Source organism: Lupinus angustifolius, chromosome LG16 (genome assembly GCF_001865875.1).
Source record: "Lupinus angustifolius cultivar Tanjil chromosome LG16, LupAngTanjil_v1.0, whole genome shotgun sequence".
Classification (NCBI taxonomy): domain Eukaryota; kingdom Viridiplantae; phylum Streptophyta; class Magnoliopsida; order Fabales; family Fabaceae; genus Lupinus; species Lupinus angustifolius.
Window position 1 is genome coordinate 16,361,255 of NC_032024.1, and position 16,721 is coordinate 16,377,975.

A 16,721-nucleotide genomic window follows, 5' to 3' on the forward strand; every position below is an offset into this window, starting at 1 on the left:
TTTTTGATCATCAACTAATATTCCTTTCAATGTTCTCCTTTTATTTGTGGAAATAAATTATTGGGATAGAATTGAAATAAAACTCATTAAATGCTAATGAATTCAATTAAAACCTTTTTGAAATTCAACTTGAGATTCAATTTTATGCGTTGGACCATTAAACCCCTTAAACATTAAAAATATTTTTTTGTTATAATATTTTTGAAAATGTATTTTGGGCCGAATAAAATTGAGTATTCACACCTACAAATTATAATGGACCATTTTCTCTACCCCGGGCACCCACCCACCCAAATCTAAAGACCCATCATCACCACCTCTTTTCTCTAACTAGTAATAATCACTACCCCAAAACCACATGCTTCAAACTTCAAACCCATCCCTTCAACATTCTCATTCACACAACTTCCACTTTTTTAAACCCTCACCCCTTCAATTCATTCACACACTTAGGGTTTTTTTAAACCTCTTTTCTCTTTCTATCTATTTCTAACAAAAAACAAAACCAAACATGTCGAAGAGAAAATTCGGATTCGAAGGTTTCGGCATTAACCGTCAATCAACCTTCGATTTCGAACGATCTCAACCGCCTCAACGACTCTACGTCCCTCCCTCTTCCCGCCATGGGGCCCACGACAATTACGAAGACACCGACCTCGACAACATCGATTACGACGACAACGACGGCGGCGATGGTGGTGTTAGTGGTGGTGGTGGTGGTGGTGGTGATGGTGAAATTGATCCTTTGGATGCGTTTATGGAAGGGATTCATGAGGAGATGAAGGTGGCGCCGCGGCCGAAAGAGATAGAAAAGGTTGAAGATAGGTTTAATGATGAGGAGGATCCGATGGAGAGTTTTCTGAAGGCGAAGAAGGATTTAGGTTTGACGCTTGCATCGGATGCGTTGCATGCAGGGTATGATTCTGATGAAGAGGTTTATGCTGCTGCTAAAGCTGTTGATGCGGGTTTGGTTGAATATGATTCTGATGATAATCCTATTGTTATTGATAAGAAGAAAATTGAGCCTATACCTGCTCTTGATCATAGTTCTATTGATTATGAGCCTTTTAATAAAGATTTTTATGAGGAGTCACCTTCGATTTTAGGTAATTTATCTTTTAAGTGACCCTTGTTTTTGTCTATGAAATTGTATATATTCTGAAATGAGCTAAGAATCTTATAGAATAGGCTAAATTGGGTTTATAGAGGGTGAGACTCGGCTTAACGTTAAGGTTTCTCTGCTTAGTGACCATGAGTTCACGGGTTCAAATTCCATAAACAGCTTCTTTGCAGGGTAAGGCTACTACATACATCTAGTACCTTCCGACCCTAGGTGGGAGGGCTGCCCTTTTTTAGGTCATAAGCTGTTATCGTAAGTGCTTATGCCCCAATAAGCTCTTCCGAACACCCCCTAGCCCCTTAGGGTCTGTTTGCGAGTTGGGTTTTGGAGGGGAAAGAGGGAAAGATAAGGCTTTTGAGAGTCATAAAATACACTCTGAGATGGTTCTGAAGCCTTCTTTTTCTATTCCTTTATTTCATTTCCCTCCAAAATCCAACTCGCTAACGAACCCTTTGGAAAATTGTAGTACCAGCTCTTGAAATTGTAAGCATTGGTTATATCAGTCACTTATGTCAACTGTTGTTTCGTCAAACTGGTCTTCAACATATTATAGTTTTAGGGATTATTATGTTAATTTCTGGACTAATACCACTAGTAGTTAAAACTGTTGATTTACTAATTCAAGTGTGTAACACTGTAACATATTAACTTGAACTTCTATTGATTATATTTAAATTATAGATTTATGTTATTGGTTGTTTTCCCCATGAATGCGGTGTGGTTAGTGATCCGGGGATCATTTTATAATTCTTATGCTATCATGTATTAATGATTAACAAACATCTTGGAAATGCAAGGGTGAGCCTTGAAGTTTCACATTGGCAAAAATGAATTGAGTGAAGAAGAGTATGTACTATATAAGTTAGAAAATCCATATGATACTTATAGATGTGGTGTCAGTGTTAGATCCACTATTGTGGTTCTCCACTCAGCCCTTTGATGATTTGAAGGAGACCTCCCTGACTTTTTTGGCTCTTCTTATGGCACAACAAAACAAACTCTATCTGCAGAATTTTGAGTACCTAAAGTTGTGTATTAACTAAAGATTGTCTGTATTTTTTCTCCTGACTTCAGGCATGACTGAGCAAGATGTAAATGAATACAGGAAGAGTTTGGCTATTCGTGTATCGGGTTTTGTTGTTCCTAAGCCACTAAAAACATTTGATGACTGTGGATTCTCTACACAGATTATGAGTGCTATTAGAAAGCAAGGATATGAGAAGCCCACATCTATACAGTGCCAAGCTTTACCAGTTGTGCTTTCTGGTAGAGATATTATCGGTATAGCAAAAACTGGTTCTGGTAAAACTGCTGCTTTTGTGCTTCCTATGATTGTGCATATTATGGATCAGCCTGAACTTCAGAAGGAGGAGGGTCCTATAGGAGTGATTTGTGCACCTACTAGAGAATTGGCACATCAGATATTTCTGGAGGCCAAGAAATTTGCAAAATCATACGGTATACGCGTATCTGCTGTCTATGGTGGAATGTCAAAACTTGAACAGATCAAAGAACTCAAGGCGGGCTGTGAGATAGTTGTTGCAACCCCCGGAAGATTGATAGACATGCTAAAGTTGAAGGCATTCACAATGACAAGAGCAACTTACCTGGTGCTCGATGAGGCTGATCGGATGTTCGATCTTGGATTTGAGCCACAAATAAGGTCCATTGTTGGTCAGATTAGGCCAGATCGCCAAACTTCACTTTTTTCTGCTACAATGCCTCGCAAAGTGGAAAAGTTGGCCAGGGAAATCCTTACGGATCCTATTAGAGTAACAGTTGGGGAGGTGGGAATGGCAAATGAAGATATTACTCAAGTTGTTCATGTAATTCCTTCCGATTCTGAAAAATTGCCATGGCTTTTGGAGAAGCTCCCTGAAATGATTGATCAAGGTGATACCTTAGTATTTGCTTCCAAGAAGGCCACTGTGGATGAAATTGAATCACAATTGGCCCTGAGAGGTTTTAAAGTTGCTGCCCTGCATGGTGATAAAGATCAAGCTTCTCGTATGGATATTTTACAGAAGTTTAAATCTGGCACATACCATGTGCTTATTGCAACTGATGTTGCTGCTCGTGGTCTTGACATCAAGTCAATTAAGTCAGTGGTAAACTTTGATATCGCAAAAGATATGGACATGCATGTCCATCGCATTGGACGAACAGGCCGTGCTGGTGACAAGGATGGGGTTGCATACACACTTATAACTCAGAAAGAAGCACGGTTTGCTGGTGAATTGGTTAATAGCTTAATTGCTGCTGGTCAGAATGTTTCTGTGGAGTTGATGGATCTTGCTATGAAGGTAATTGCCCTTTATGATATTCTTTTTTCATTGACATATTTATTGACATTTATGCAACCGATTTCATGCTTGTAAACTCTCCTATCCATATATTTGTTGTTGGTTCATCTGATTGGAGGTTTTGAATATTTCCTGTTCAACTCTGTATGATATTCTTTTAGAGTTTGTTGGTTCATTGTAAGTGTTAAAATAATAAGTTTAAAATGCAAGGAATCCCCTCCAACTACAGGTCAAGTTTATATAACCCCGTGCTGACAAACTCACCAATAATGAGTCCCAGAACCTTCTAAAATATGCATATTGACCCTGTGTCCTACCCTCTTAAGAGTTGTTTGGATGAGAATAAAATAGACATTTTGTTACAAATTCTCCTTTTCCACCCAGTCCTTGCTGGGGTTTTTGACCATGTCATCTTTTCTTCCTTTATTTTTGGGGAGAAGAATAGATTAGTTCTGAATCTGATTGTCATTTAACTTAATGCGACTGTAAGGTTGGGTCACTAATAGTAAATCATGTCAATTTTATTGGTATTGATAATTTAGCGAGGGGGTGGAAAACAAAATATTTTCATGACAATATGATTCATAATGGGAGTCGCCAAATCCTGTGACTTCTGTATGAAACATTTAAACTTGCCTTTTAAATATTTTATTATGATGCTAAAAGGTTCAGATCCCATTTTATGTGTTGAAATTACGTAATGACATTTGTCGTGTAATTTGATAGGATGGGAGATTCAGGTCAAAACGTGATGCAGGAAAAGGAGGTATAAATGTGGCTTGCATTATTATACCTTTGTTGCAATAAATAATAAATACCTTGATATTGGCAAATACATAGTCGAGAAGCTCTCTCTTAACATGTCACGTGTTGTGCAGGAGGGAAGAAAGGCCGAGGGAGAGGTGGTGGCCGCGGTGGTGGTGGACGAGGTGTGCGTGGAGTGGATTTTGGCTTGGGTATTGGATATAATGCAGAGTCAAACAACATTCCATCATCTAACACAGTTCCAAGTCGATCTACCGCCATAAATTCTCTACGGTCAGGAGTTATGTCACAATTTAGGAGTAACTTCGTTGCTGCTTCATCAAACGCCCCAAGTCAAGGATTCACTAATAATGCAAGCATTCCTGCCAAGAGACCAGCACTTGCAGGCTTCGTATCGGGTGGATCAATCGGAGGGGATATAAATACACCACATCAGAATACTTCTTCATTCAGTCCTGCTACACCCACAGTAAATTCCACTAGTCAAAATTCTAGTCAGAAGAGCACAAACAGGTTACTTCTCTAAGCTGAAATTGCCTCATATGTATATTGAAATGGGTAAATAATTTATTTGATAATGAAGTTATTGTGATTCTTTTGCTGCAGTTCCAAGCCTAGAGAAAGGAGAAGGCCTTCAGGTTGGGATAGATAGTAAGTCACATTGAATGGAACCATTTTCTAATGTATGAATACTACTATATGTTACTGTATTCTAAGTCAAGTTTTGATTTCATTTTGTTTGTATTGTTAGTGTTAAATTCTTAATGCTAGTTTCAAATGGTTTTTTTTTTGCTTAAAAGTTATGGTTTTAGTCTTTAATTTGCACCATGAAAGAACACAATGAACTGGCCTCCTAAGAAGTGTGGTCAATTACTTCAATCAGTGGTATTTGGCCCTGTAAAAATAAACGTCTACATTTTTTTAAATAATGATTTTAGTGTAGTGTAGATGTGATGAAAGTTTGATTGTTGTTGTTAAATAATGATTCTGCATTGTTTATTTTAAATGGGAATTTATATAGTATTGAAGGAAGTTTAGACTATTTAATTTAAATAAGCTCTAAGTAATAATTGCTTGACAACATGTCTTAAATAATCTTTTCAGAAAAAATATACTGTAGAGCTTTTCTGAATATATTTAAGAGTGTAGTATATATGTACTGTCAAGGTAAAGATTTATACCGTTGGTATATAATCTATCATTCATTTATATTACTTTTCCCCTTTCAGAAGTTATAATAATATGATTAAAGATGAATGATGGATGATACGTGTATGAAACATATACATTTTTTCTATATATTTAAATCTGCAAATATGAATTTTATTATTGGATTGTCATTTTCATCTAGTTAGTTTGTTAGCTTATTTTTAGAGGTGAAGATCTTCTGAGAGTACTCGAGAGGACATAAAAGAAAAAAAGAAATAATATTTTTGATGTTTTTATCCTTTAGAGTAAATGTAATGATATTTTTATTCTTACAAGAGAGTGTAGAAGTAACAACTCTTATCTAGGTATTTTTGGAGTGAAGTCCTTCTCTTTTTTCAGCTGTGATGCTGTTAAGGAATCTCTAAAATCACAATATTATGCTGTATAGTGAATTTAAACACTGCTCAAAATCTAACCCCATGCAACTTATCCTATAACTATCAAACATTTTCTTATGAATAATATTTTACCCCTCTAACACTAAAATAAGGTCTTTTGAATTTTGGATAGCCGGTCTTATAAAGTGTGTCATTCCATGTATGACTTGTTGTGATTGGTCGAAAGAATATATTTAAGTTAAAGTGTAATAATTAAATGTTTTTATAATCAATTACATTAAATGACATATTTTGTCAGACAGAACATACCTTCATAAACAAAATGTTCACAATTATTAACAACCGATCATACTCCATATTATTCAGATACATGGGCCAAATTATTTAACATGAGTGTTCCATATGTTCTGGTCTAAATCACACTTTGCATAGTTTCCCATTTTTTATACACATTACTAATAATCTTTTCTTAACCACCCATTATTGATATTTCAGGAGGTTAAGTTAAAATCTGTATTGGAAAATTTGAAGTCCATCCTTCATTATCAATAAAAGAGAGATTCAATAATTGATTAATCTCTGAATCACTTAATTTATTAATCCAAGGTACACGACCTGTCATATTTGATCCTGCTCCTCTGCATCCCACTTCTACAAATGTGATGTTTTGCCTGCAATATTTATGTTCATTTTATACATTAATGTAATAAAATGATAATGAAAATAAGAGTGAAATATTTATGCAATATCAATCTAAGGATTTATACATAATCATTATATTATTCATTTGCATGACTTTTATTTAAGAGTCGATAACAATTAAATATCAATAATGGATGATGCAGTGATAATATAAAAAACTTGTAGTATATACCTCTTTTTTCTCTAAAAATAAGAAGTATAGTTTCATTCACTGACTTATTTTTTTGGCTGATTGTGAAAAACGTTTATTTTATTTTTGTTCTACTAAACATATATATTTATTTGTAATTGTCTCCCTTCTTAACAAAGATTGTCTTCTGAACAATAAGATTTAGAATACCCATGTATTATATTTTTTTTCTTCTGAAATATATCATCTACAAAACTAACAAACAAATAAATTATAAATTAAGAGTGTAATATTTATATATAGGGTAAAAGTTTATACATATATATACATATCAGTATATGATTTACCATTTATTTGTATTACATATATTTAAAAATCAAGGAATATTAAATATGAATGACGAGTGATGTATTGAGTATGTAAAAAAAATTTACATTATGTGTCAATACATCTTTTTTCTCATAAATCAACTTGAAAATAAAATAATTCATAAAACTAATTTGAATTTTTTATTATATAAAACTAACTTGAAAATGAAAGACGACTTAATAAAAAATAAAACAAACCCAAAATGTGATCTAACACTTTGAAGTTTGAACAATGATAATAAAAACAAACAACACGTTGATCTAGTAGTGTAAGACTGTATTAGATTCTCAAATAAATCAAAAGTTCAATTATTCAATTTCTAGAAACAATAATGTGCAACCATATATTCATGACGTATTAGTTTCTTAGCATGTCATTACGTGAAGGATAGATATCATTGGTTATAATAAAAAATGAAATAATAAAAAAAATAATTAATAAGAGATTTAATATGGAATAAATAAAACTTACTCATAGCCTACAAATTCTTGAACTTCATTCCAACCCTCTGGTCTAATCATATCAGCTAAGTATGAATCTGATATAATAACTCTTGGATTTCCTAATTCCAATGCTCTTCCAAGATTAGCCTTAATTCCTTGTGATCCATCTATTGTACAATTTTTGAACACAAATGCACTTGGATCTTCTATTGAACTCCTTTCATTTGCTGTAATTACTCCATCACGTGGTTCAGCTAACCCATTTGAAAAAAATATTTTACAATCCTACATATTCGCCATCAAATTATTATTTAATTATACATATCATAAAACAATTATAGCTTCATAGAAATCAATTTCATATCTATGTTAGGATAAAGTTTTTATATTATTGGTATACCATCAACTATGAAATTCATCATGTGTATTACATTTAATTAAGGGTTTGTGTTAATTCATGTTCATGTGTCATGAAAAATATTTAATAATTAATTTTTTAATTTAAATATATTTATTTAACTAATTACGACCTATCATACATAAAGTAATACAAAATAAAGAAGAGGAATATGATAATGCTTTTCAACTTCTTCTCTCCTTATTCTCTTAATCCTCTCTTTTTTATGATACCAAATAGAGCATTTAGAATAGTATGAAGGAAAATGTGTATTTAATAATGTGAATAAAATATCTTCTCATATAATAATATAATTTATCTTCTTAAATTCACTCACTGTTTGACATGTATTACATTTTTTTATATTATATTTTAAAATTAAAACTTTTTGAGAGAAGGGAAATAAGACATGTGTCAAACACCAAATGAATTTAAGGAGATAAGTTATCATCTGGTGTAAAAAGATATTTTGTTCTCTTTAATAATTGTTAAATCTTCATTTTTGGGAGCATATCCATAAAGTGTGTCATTTCATTTGCCATTATGATTTATTGAAAAAATATATTTAAGTTAAAAATTTAATAATTAAGTATTTTTCCGACCAATCATAAACAATGAGCTACATTTCTTGGGAAAGAAAATATATACCTTTCATTTTCATATCTAAAACTTAACTCTCAACTAGACCATCAATACATGAATATAAACTCATATAACGTTGTTACACAAATATTAAAACGTTATAAAAGTTAATTAGAAAGAAATGAAGTTAATTACCTGAAAGATTGATTGACCCTTTCCAAAAATGAAATCAGTGTGACCATAAATGTAGCAATTGTAATAATAATGGCGTCCAAAAGAATCAAAAAGGGTATCTTGTACTCCAACAAAACCACAATCAATTAAAGCACATTTATCAGCATGGACTCGAGTTGCAACTGCTGGAGTTACATTTTTCTTTTCATCTACTATGTTGTGGTTATTCTGATAACAAATATTAGTGTAACAAAATTTAGATTCATATTTCATATAAATAATGTACAAAGACAAATTTGACATCAAACATAAATAATTGTTCTGATTTTATATTTACTAGTGTGTTCGTGCCTACCAACGAATATTGTGTGATACTACATATTCAATTTTTATATATTTCATCTTTTTGAATTAAAATGTATTTTTGTGTTCGGTGTACTTTATATTATATTTTTTTTGTGTTTACGATAATGTTTAATTTAATGTGAGATATGTGGTTAATTAATGTATTGGTGGTAGTTACTTAGGATTATATAGTTTTTTTTGTAAAAATTAAATAATGTTAAGGGCAATAAAGGAAATGAAAATTACACCATGAGGGAAGTTATTTCAAGTTTTGGCTTTATATATAATATAGATATATATGTTATAATATTTTACTCAATATTTATTTTAAAATCCGATTTGTTTTTATTATTATTTCAAATTCAATTTTTATGAAATGGTAAAAGCAAAAGAATGTACTGTTTATGCAATGTAAAGATTTATTCATAATTGATGCATCATCCATAATTCATTTACATTTCTTATATTTAGAAGTCAATGATTATTAAATACATGGTGGATGATGTAACGACAATGTAAAAAATCTTACACTGTCAGTGCATATATCTTTTTCTCACAACAAAAGGATGTATTATCTATACATTGTTTGTGTAAAGATTTAGTCGGTGCATCATTTATCATTAATTTGTATTACTTATATTTATTCAATTAATGGTGATTAAATATGAATAGTGTAGATGATTTGATAACAATATAAAAAACTGTTACATTATAAGTAAACACATATTTTATTAAAGCAACAAAGTGTATTATCTATATATTGTGTATATATAGATTTATACATAATTGATGTATCATCTACATGTATTATTTAGATTTAAAATTCAATAATAATCATGAGAAACTTTTATTTATTAGCAGAAAGATGTTGTGTGGACTTACTTTTATTTATTAATTTTATTTCCTGAGAAATTACTAGATCCTATTTGTGCGTTTCTACAACTTGAACATAGATGATAGTCATCATCCCTAAATAATTAATGTGTTGTTTTCTAGTTTGTTTTGCACTTTCTAAAAGTGTTATTTCATATCTTCTTTCATATATGTTGAGTCTCATTTAATATACAGTGAAACTCGAACTAGACATTAAATTAGAAGATTTCTCGTATTATGTTTAATTAGTTTAAATGGTTAAATTGTTCGGTTGTATCGAATAATTTTATATATAATTAATAATTATTTACAAACATATAATTATATATAAATACAAAATTTTATATAATTAATAATTATGTATAATTATATTGAAATAACATATATCTGTTTTTGGCAGAAGTAAAATAAAACAAAAGAGAAGTGTTCCTTTTTTCTAAAGTTTAAGTAAACCTTCTTCTTCATTTTTCGCTTTATCCTGACTTAATCGGGTTTAGCACGGTCGGATTGAAATTTCTTCGGTTTAAAGCGGTCTAATCCTTCGTTCGGTTAAGACTACAAACTAAAACCATTTTTAAGTCTGGTTAGCAATCAAATTAGTCGGACCGGCCGGTCCAACACTAATTAATTATTTCTTTAAAACATACTAATTTGTTTCCAATATTTTACTTTAAAAGCACATCGCAACAATATAGGTATATATATAAATCATTTGTTAAGAATTAATATATATAATAAATGTTATATTTTTAGTAACCTGGAAAGTAATGCCTTTAACAAGAGTATAATTTGCTTGTAAGTCGAAAGTAGAAGTATGATGTGCAGTGCCACTATCACCCCATTGAACACTTGTTTCTTCCTTTCCAGACCCTTCCAGAAAAATGCAAGGTTTCGTACCTGGAAGCAATATTTTCTCTCTGCAAAATTGCATGCACAAATTATAGCTAAGATAATAACGATACAAATAATAGTAGAGATCGGTGAATCTTCTTCTACCTTTCAAAAATATGTGTATCAGATAATGTTTTTTCTTGTTAATTAAACTCTTCAAAAACAAAGCAGAATAAACTGTGATGATGACAATGATAATAGTGAAGATAATAATGACAAAAATAATAATATGGATGATGATAATATTTTTTCGACTCTTTCCAAAAGTTGAGTATCTACTATGATGTAAAGCTATATAAGTGTCTTAGTGATCGAAATTTCAAATTATACTTGTATAATAATAGGGATGAGGTGAACATTTTCTCAACCCTTCCGAAAAGTCGAGTATTTATCCTCTTCAGACCTCCATTAAGTATGAGCCTCATGCATTTTCATGCATTTGACCGTCTTTTTTATATCACCTAGTGAGATAAAGACTTAGTTGTTTTTTTATATAATAAAAATATTGAACTTAACAATAAAACTATTACATACTTGTAAACACCAGAATCAACAGTGATGTGAATCCAATTAGAGTTTCCTTCTGGAATGGAATCAATGGCACTTTGAATTGTTTGGAAGTTTGCATTTCCTCCTTGACTAACAGAAATTGTAGTTATTGGATCGTTTTTGTTACATTGTTGGGGTTCACAAAAACTAAAAACAAGGACCTGAAAAGTGAAAATGAAGGAAAATAATTTTGAAAATTGCATTTTTTTGTTTTTGTTTTTCTATATGCAAATGATAGTGAGATGGTTTGAACACAACATGGAGCTTTTAAATGTGAAAGACATTTTTTTTGGTATATTGGAAAATAAATAAAAATGGTACTTGTTTGGTATATTGGGAAATTAAGAAGGAAGGTTATTTCCATGCATTCTTTTTCTGATCCAATTGTTTCCTACAAATAATGTGAAACTCAATGTTTTAAATTACATTATGTAATGGTTTCGTTTCAGGTTACTTTGTATTTACTGTTATTGTGTGAAAATTTATGAGAGGAAATGCAACCGATGCTGTTGTTATTGATATCGGGACATTGTTGCGTCCCAAAATCACAATATTATGATCACAATTATGATGATATAGTGAAATTTAAAGCATTTGATAAATTGCCGAGATACATTTACATAAATAAAATATACCCAAAACAATTGAGGATTGCATAAAATTTGATACGTATCAAGGTTTTAATGAAATTAGTATAATTTAGGTTTTTAATGTCGGAAACATATTATACAAAATTAATTAGCACTGTAAAAAACATAAAAAGATTATTTTTCATATCTCTGAATTAATGAATTCTCTAAGAAGGCTTATAAATAATAGTTGTCATTATCTACTTCTGGGTTAGTTTAATAATATAAGACTCCTAGAAGTAATACTTTTCTTTTAGGTTGAGAGGAACTATTGATAGCAGAATTTTTTTCACACATTGTAAAAGATGTAAATGTTGCGAATGTAATATATATGATTGTTAGTATAAATATATTTATATATAATGAAGCGACTCTAGGAGGATTGCTTTCAACTTAATTATATCTCAACCATTCCTTCAACAACTAGAACTTATTAAATATGAAGCGACTCTAGGAGGTCGATAAAGCATTCCTTTAGTACATATTGTACATATTGTTAGTGAAGAAAGTCTTATATGTAAAAATATAATATTCATTTACTGTGAGTATAAAAATTTATACACAGGTAATATATTATTCACTATTTATTTGAATTATTTTTATAAAGAATTAATTATAATTAAATATGAATAATAGATAATGTAATAATAATTTAAGAATCGGTATATATATATATATATACTAGAGAAAATTTGTCATATAATGAAATTAAAAAATCATGGGTAATAAACAAAAATCTGGTAGTGTAGCCCTACACTTTTATTTCTATAGGTATTTTATTTCTATAGGTATAAGCCTTAGGTTAGGCTATATCTACCTTTATCTCCTAATGGTATAAGGTTCAATAAATAACATATTTAACCATATTACTTTCATTTCATTAATTTGTAATGATTTTTTTAAATATATAATACTGAATGCAAATAATAATAATAATAATAATAATAATAATAATAATAATAAAATTTCAGTGTAACATAATATAGTTAGATGAGTTATATATAATTCAACAATTATTATAAATCTAAATACAACTTAAAATATAAAAAAACTAGATTTGTATTACATCCAAAGACATTTCAAACACATTTGCCACATCATTGTGTGTTTAAAATTATCTTCACGAGTATCATCTGAATTTGGAGAACACAAAGACCAGGTTACTTGAAGAATCTTTAGACTAATAAAAGCAAAAAAATACAAATAAATATATATGTATAAAACAAGTTAATATGCCTTTCTCTTTTGTCCAGCAAGTATTCTCTTAAAAGCAAGGAAAATACAAGTTAATAGTATAGATCAAAACAAGTTAATAGACCTCTTCTTTTGGCATGCAAATACTCTTAAAAACAAAAAAATACAAGTTAATATTTACACAAAAAAACACATCTATACTTCTATATCTATATTTCTATATTTTATTAATAAAGTCAAAACAAGTTCTAACCACTATGCATGGTAAAAAATTTATATTCTATCTTTATCATTTTTAACTTCTCTCCTTAATGACTCATGAAAACTTCCACATAATGCTTTCATTTTTTCATGAATACCACATCATTAATCTTTCACATTTTCTCTCATATTTATCTTATCTTTTTCTAAACCCCGAAGAATAACACATAAAAAATATCTAACAATCCTATAATGATTTTTATCTTCTTAAACCTACATTTTTTATTCAGTTTATATATTACACTTCTTATAGTTATACACTCTATCAGACAAAGTAAAAATGTGAATCGACATGTAGCGATCAACATATATCGATCAACATACTAGTATATATAAAAGAAAAAGTGAATAAATGTATATAAAACAAGTTAATAGACCTTTTCTTTTGGCATGCAAGTACTCTCTTAAAAGCAAAAAAAATACAAGTTAATAATATATGAACAAAACAGACAAAATATATGGATAAAAGAAAAAGTGAATATATATATATATATATATATATAACAAGTTAATAGACCTTTTCTTTTGCCCAGCAAGTACTCTTTTCTTTGCCACTTCAATTTCACTCTCAACTATGAGATCCGGAATGGGATCCTCTCCTACGGGTCATGAATTTCTTTTCCTGGAGAAGAAGTAATGACGATATTCGGAGAATAAGCATCGGCTAACTCTGTGCTAGCAGCCGTCCCAAAATCACACCAATCAGTATCTTCCGAGTAATATAAAAATATTAATTAATGTTTTTAACTTTTTTTAATTAAGTGATACTTTTTCATTGGATCGGGACAAGTGATCTTTGTCTGTATATTCTCACATTCATTTGTCTTATATAGTAAAATGGCCACAATACTAGGGCAACTTGTGTGGGAGATTGTGAAGAGAAACAATTCCTTTTCGTGAAACAATTTGGATGGGGCTCTCTGATCATTGAATTCACCACATATCGCAACAAACCCTAATCAAAATAATCAAAATCAAAATTTTATTTACAAAAAGAAATTCCTTCAAATGAACCCCAAAATCACCCCAATTTTGAACAACAAAAATCCCAAATATAAACCTTAACTTTATGACTAGAACAATAATTAAAATGAAAATCAAATCTAAAAAGAAATGAAATTGTAAGAAAGAAACATTGAAATGAAATAAAATAAAATAACTGTCAATAAAACTCATACCACATCACCATTAAATGGCGAAGGTATGCTATCACAACATCTTTGTCATTTTTATTGATAGCCTTAACAGAATGGGAACCATTGAGAAGGGAAGCACATGTGATATCGATAGTGCAACTAGAACAAATATGCTTATATACATAGTATAGACAGAAGAAAGGACAAGTGAGGGAGTGCGACCACATAGAAAATAACATTAAAGTGATGACACAACAACTTAGTGATTAAGAACCAACTACTGTGAAATTATTGCATAGAAAATAGCATTGAAGTGATAAAACAAGTAACACAAATATAATCAATCAATATTAATCATATACAAATGATGCATGAAATTAATATCCTATGAGAACATATTTCCTTAACAATGACAAGTTACAATATCTATTTTTTCGCTACATCTATCATATGTATTTATATGATAAGTCCATTCCGTTTCAGGAATCATCTTTAACGATCATGAAATGTGCAAGGGACGACACATAATGATCATGAAATGTGCAAGGGGCCTCTCAATGAAATAAGCATTATCATTGGTGTCTAAACAATCATTCAAGGCTTCTTGATGAATCATTGTCATTGTCATCCCTATCCAAATCCATAATGACATTTCTATTATTGTATCATTCCATTTTCACCAACTATAAGAATGCAATACATGCACACTAATTGAAGTTAGCCCATTAAGTATTTTAGTCAATATTTTGTCAATTTTTATTTCAAAAAGTATCACTTGAGTTGGTTGTGTTGGTGCAGTGGAAGCGATTGTTGTGCAATGTTGACCACACGCAATCAAATAAAGTGCATAAAATAAATAGAAGAGAAGAAACAAGAGTTGGTAACGAGGTTCGACCAATTGTGCTTACATCCCTTGGAGTGTTGAGCGGCTACCAAGATATTATTAGAGAATAAAGATTACAAACTCTATCACACCCATGTGCCCATGAGGTGTTTCTATTTAGTGCTTATATCTGATGTACATTATTTATAACAATGTACTTGAGTTTAATATATAACATTGATACTCTACTCTATTCTAATACTAGGAAATGTTTAACTAATACAATAACATATTTCAAGCATCCCAAACAATCTTCACCTAAATTGAAATAGATGGTATCTTGCTCCTTATGAAATCTCCACATGAGTCTCCACCTTATCGAATATCTGACTTCACCTTGCTCAATACCTAATTCTCTTTAACAACTACTCCACATGAGATTTTGTTCCCCTTCAACATAAACCTTTATGGGTATCCTTGCTCAAGTACTAAGATCCAATTTCCAGAAAAGTGGTGTTGAGCAGAGAATTGTTTGGGATGCTTGAAATATGTTATTGTGTTAGTCTCACATTGCCTAGTATTAGAATATAGTAGAGTACCAATGTTATATATTGGACTCAAGTTCAATGTTATAATGTGCACCAGATATAAGCACCAAATAGAAACATCTCATGGGCACTTGGGTCCATGAGCGTGCTAAAGTTTGTAATCCTTATTCTCTAATAATATCTTGGTAATCACTCAACACTCTCAGGGATGTAGGTACAATTAGTCGAACCATGTTACCAAACTCTCTCGTTTCCTATCTTTTATTTATTCTATGTCTTTTATTTGATTGCTTGTAGCTAATGTTGTGCAAAAATCACTTCCGCTACACCAACGATTGGTATTAGAGACAATTGGTATATGGCTCTTGTAACACCGTGAATTTTACGAGTTTGAATTATAAGATTTTACTAATATTTTCGTTAATTATATATTCGAAAATGAATTTTTGGGAATTTTCGGTAAAAAATTAGACGAAACTCTAGTTGAGTTTTATTCTTGAAATTTTATTTCCAATTTTGTGGTAAATTTTGGTAATTTTTGGAGACAGTCGGTTCTGGACCACTGTCGGGGCCGAAATCCGCCCGGTACGGCTCAAAAAGACGGAATCGAATTCCGATCGCGCCGTTGGATTCGTAATTTAATTTTGAGTCAATATAGACTCTGAGTACACTCATACCTACTTTCTAAATATTTTTCACTCGGAATGCCGAAATCGAAATTCTAATCGGATATTAGGATCGGGCGATTTAAAATACCCGATCGAGTATTGGCCGATAATACTCTGGCATGGTTATCACATGTGTCCCCTAGGTGATCATTTCGCATTGAGATGAGAGATTTGACTTCCATAAAGCAAATCTCCCATCACTTTCACCATATCTCATGAGCTCATCATTAGCCACCCTATGAGATTTGTCATTATTGCCTAGGGAAAATCTG

At 30.8% G+C, this 16,721-nt stretch overlaps 2 protein-coding genes across 2 annotated transcripts; one reads left to right on the plus strand and one right to left on the minus strand.

The window, feature by feature from the left end:
• LOC109330015 (DEAD-box ATP-dependent RNA helicase 24-like) lies at positions 381-5,111 on the plus strand. The gene is made up of 5 exons (XM_019563970.1): positions 381-1,106; positions 2,195-3,423; positions 4,150-4,189; positions 4,302-4,701; positions 4,795-5,111. The coding sequence occupies exons 1-5, from the start codon at positions 512-514 to the stop codon at positions 4,838-4,840; spliced, it is 2,310 nt and encodes a 769-aa protein (XP_019419515.1). The 5' UTR covers positions 381-511; the 3' UTR covers positions 4,841-5,111.
• LOC109329552 (probable pectinesterase 66) lies at positions 6,076-11,429 on the minus strand. Its single transcript, XM_019563241.1, has 5 exons — positions 11,176-11,429; positions 10,508-10,667; positions 8,554-8,760; positions 7,408-7,664; positions 6,076-6,406 (listed from the first exon to the last, which is right to left on the minus strand). Exons 1-5 carry the CDS (start codon positions 11,391-11,393, stop codon positions 6,235-6,237), a joined length of 1,014 nt encoding a protein of 337 aa, XP_019418786.1. The 5' UTR covers positions 11,394-11,429; the 3' UTR covers positions 6,076-6,234.

What these genes read in the sequence shown, in the direction of transcription:
- LOC109329552 (XM_019563241.1), bottom strand. Translation starts at nt 11,393, where the DNA reads ATGCAATTTTCAAAATTATTTTCCTTCATTTTCACTTTTCAGGTCCTT. An exon ending in GTTGATTCTGGTGTTTACAA is followed by an intron (nt 10,668 to 11,175) that starts GTATGTAATAGT and finishes GCAATTTTGCAG; the next exon opens with AGAGAAAATATTGCTTCCAG. An exon ending in CAAGAATTTGTAGGCTATGA is followed by an intron (nt 6,407 to 7,407) that starts GTAAGTTTTATT and finishes TAAATATTGCAG; the next exon opens with GCAAAACATCACATTTGTAG.
- LOC109330015 (XM_019563970.1), top strand. Translation starts at nt 512, where the DNA reads ATGTCGAAGAGAAAATTCGGATTCGAAGGTTTCGGCATTAACCGTCAA. An exon ending in GGAGTCACCTTCGATTTTAG is followed by an intron (nt 1,107 to 2,194) that starts GTAATTTATCTT and finishes TCCTGACTTCAG; the next exon opens with GCATGACTGAGCAAGATGTA. An exon ending in TGATGGATCTTGCTATGAAG is followed by an intron (nt 3,424 to 4,149) that starts GTAATTGCCCTT and finishes GTAATTTGATAG; the next exon opens with GATGGGAGATTCAGGTCAAA.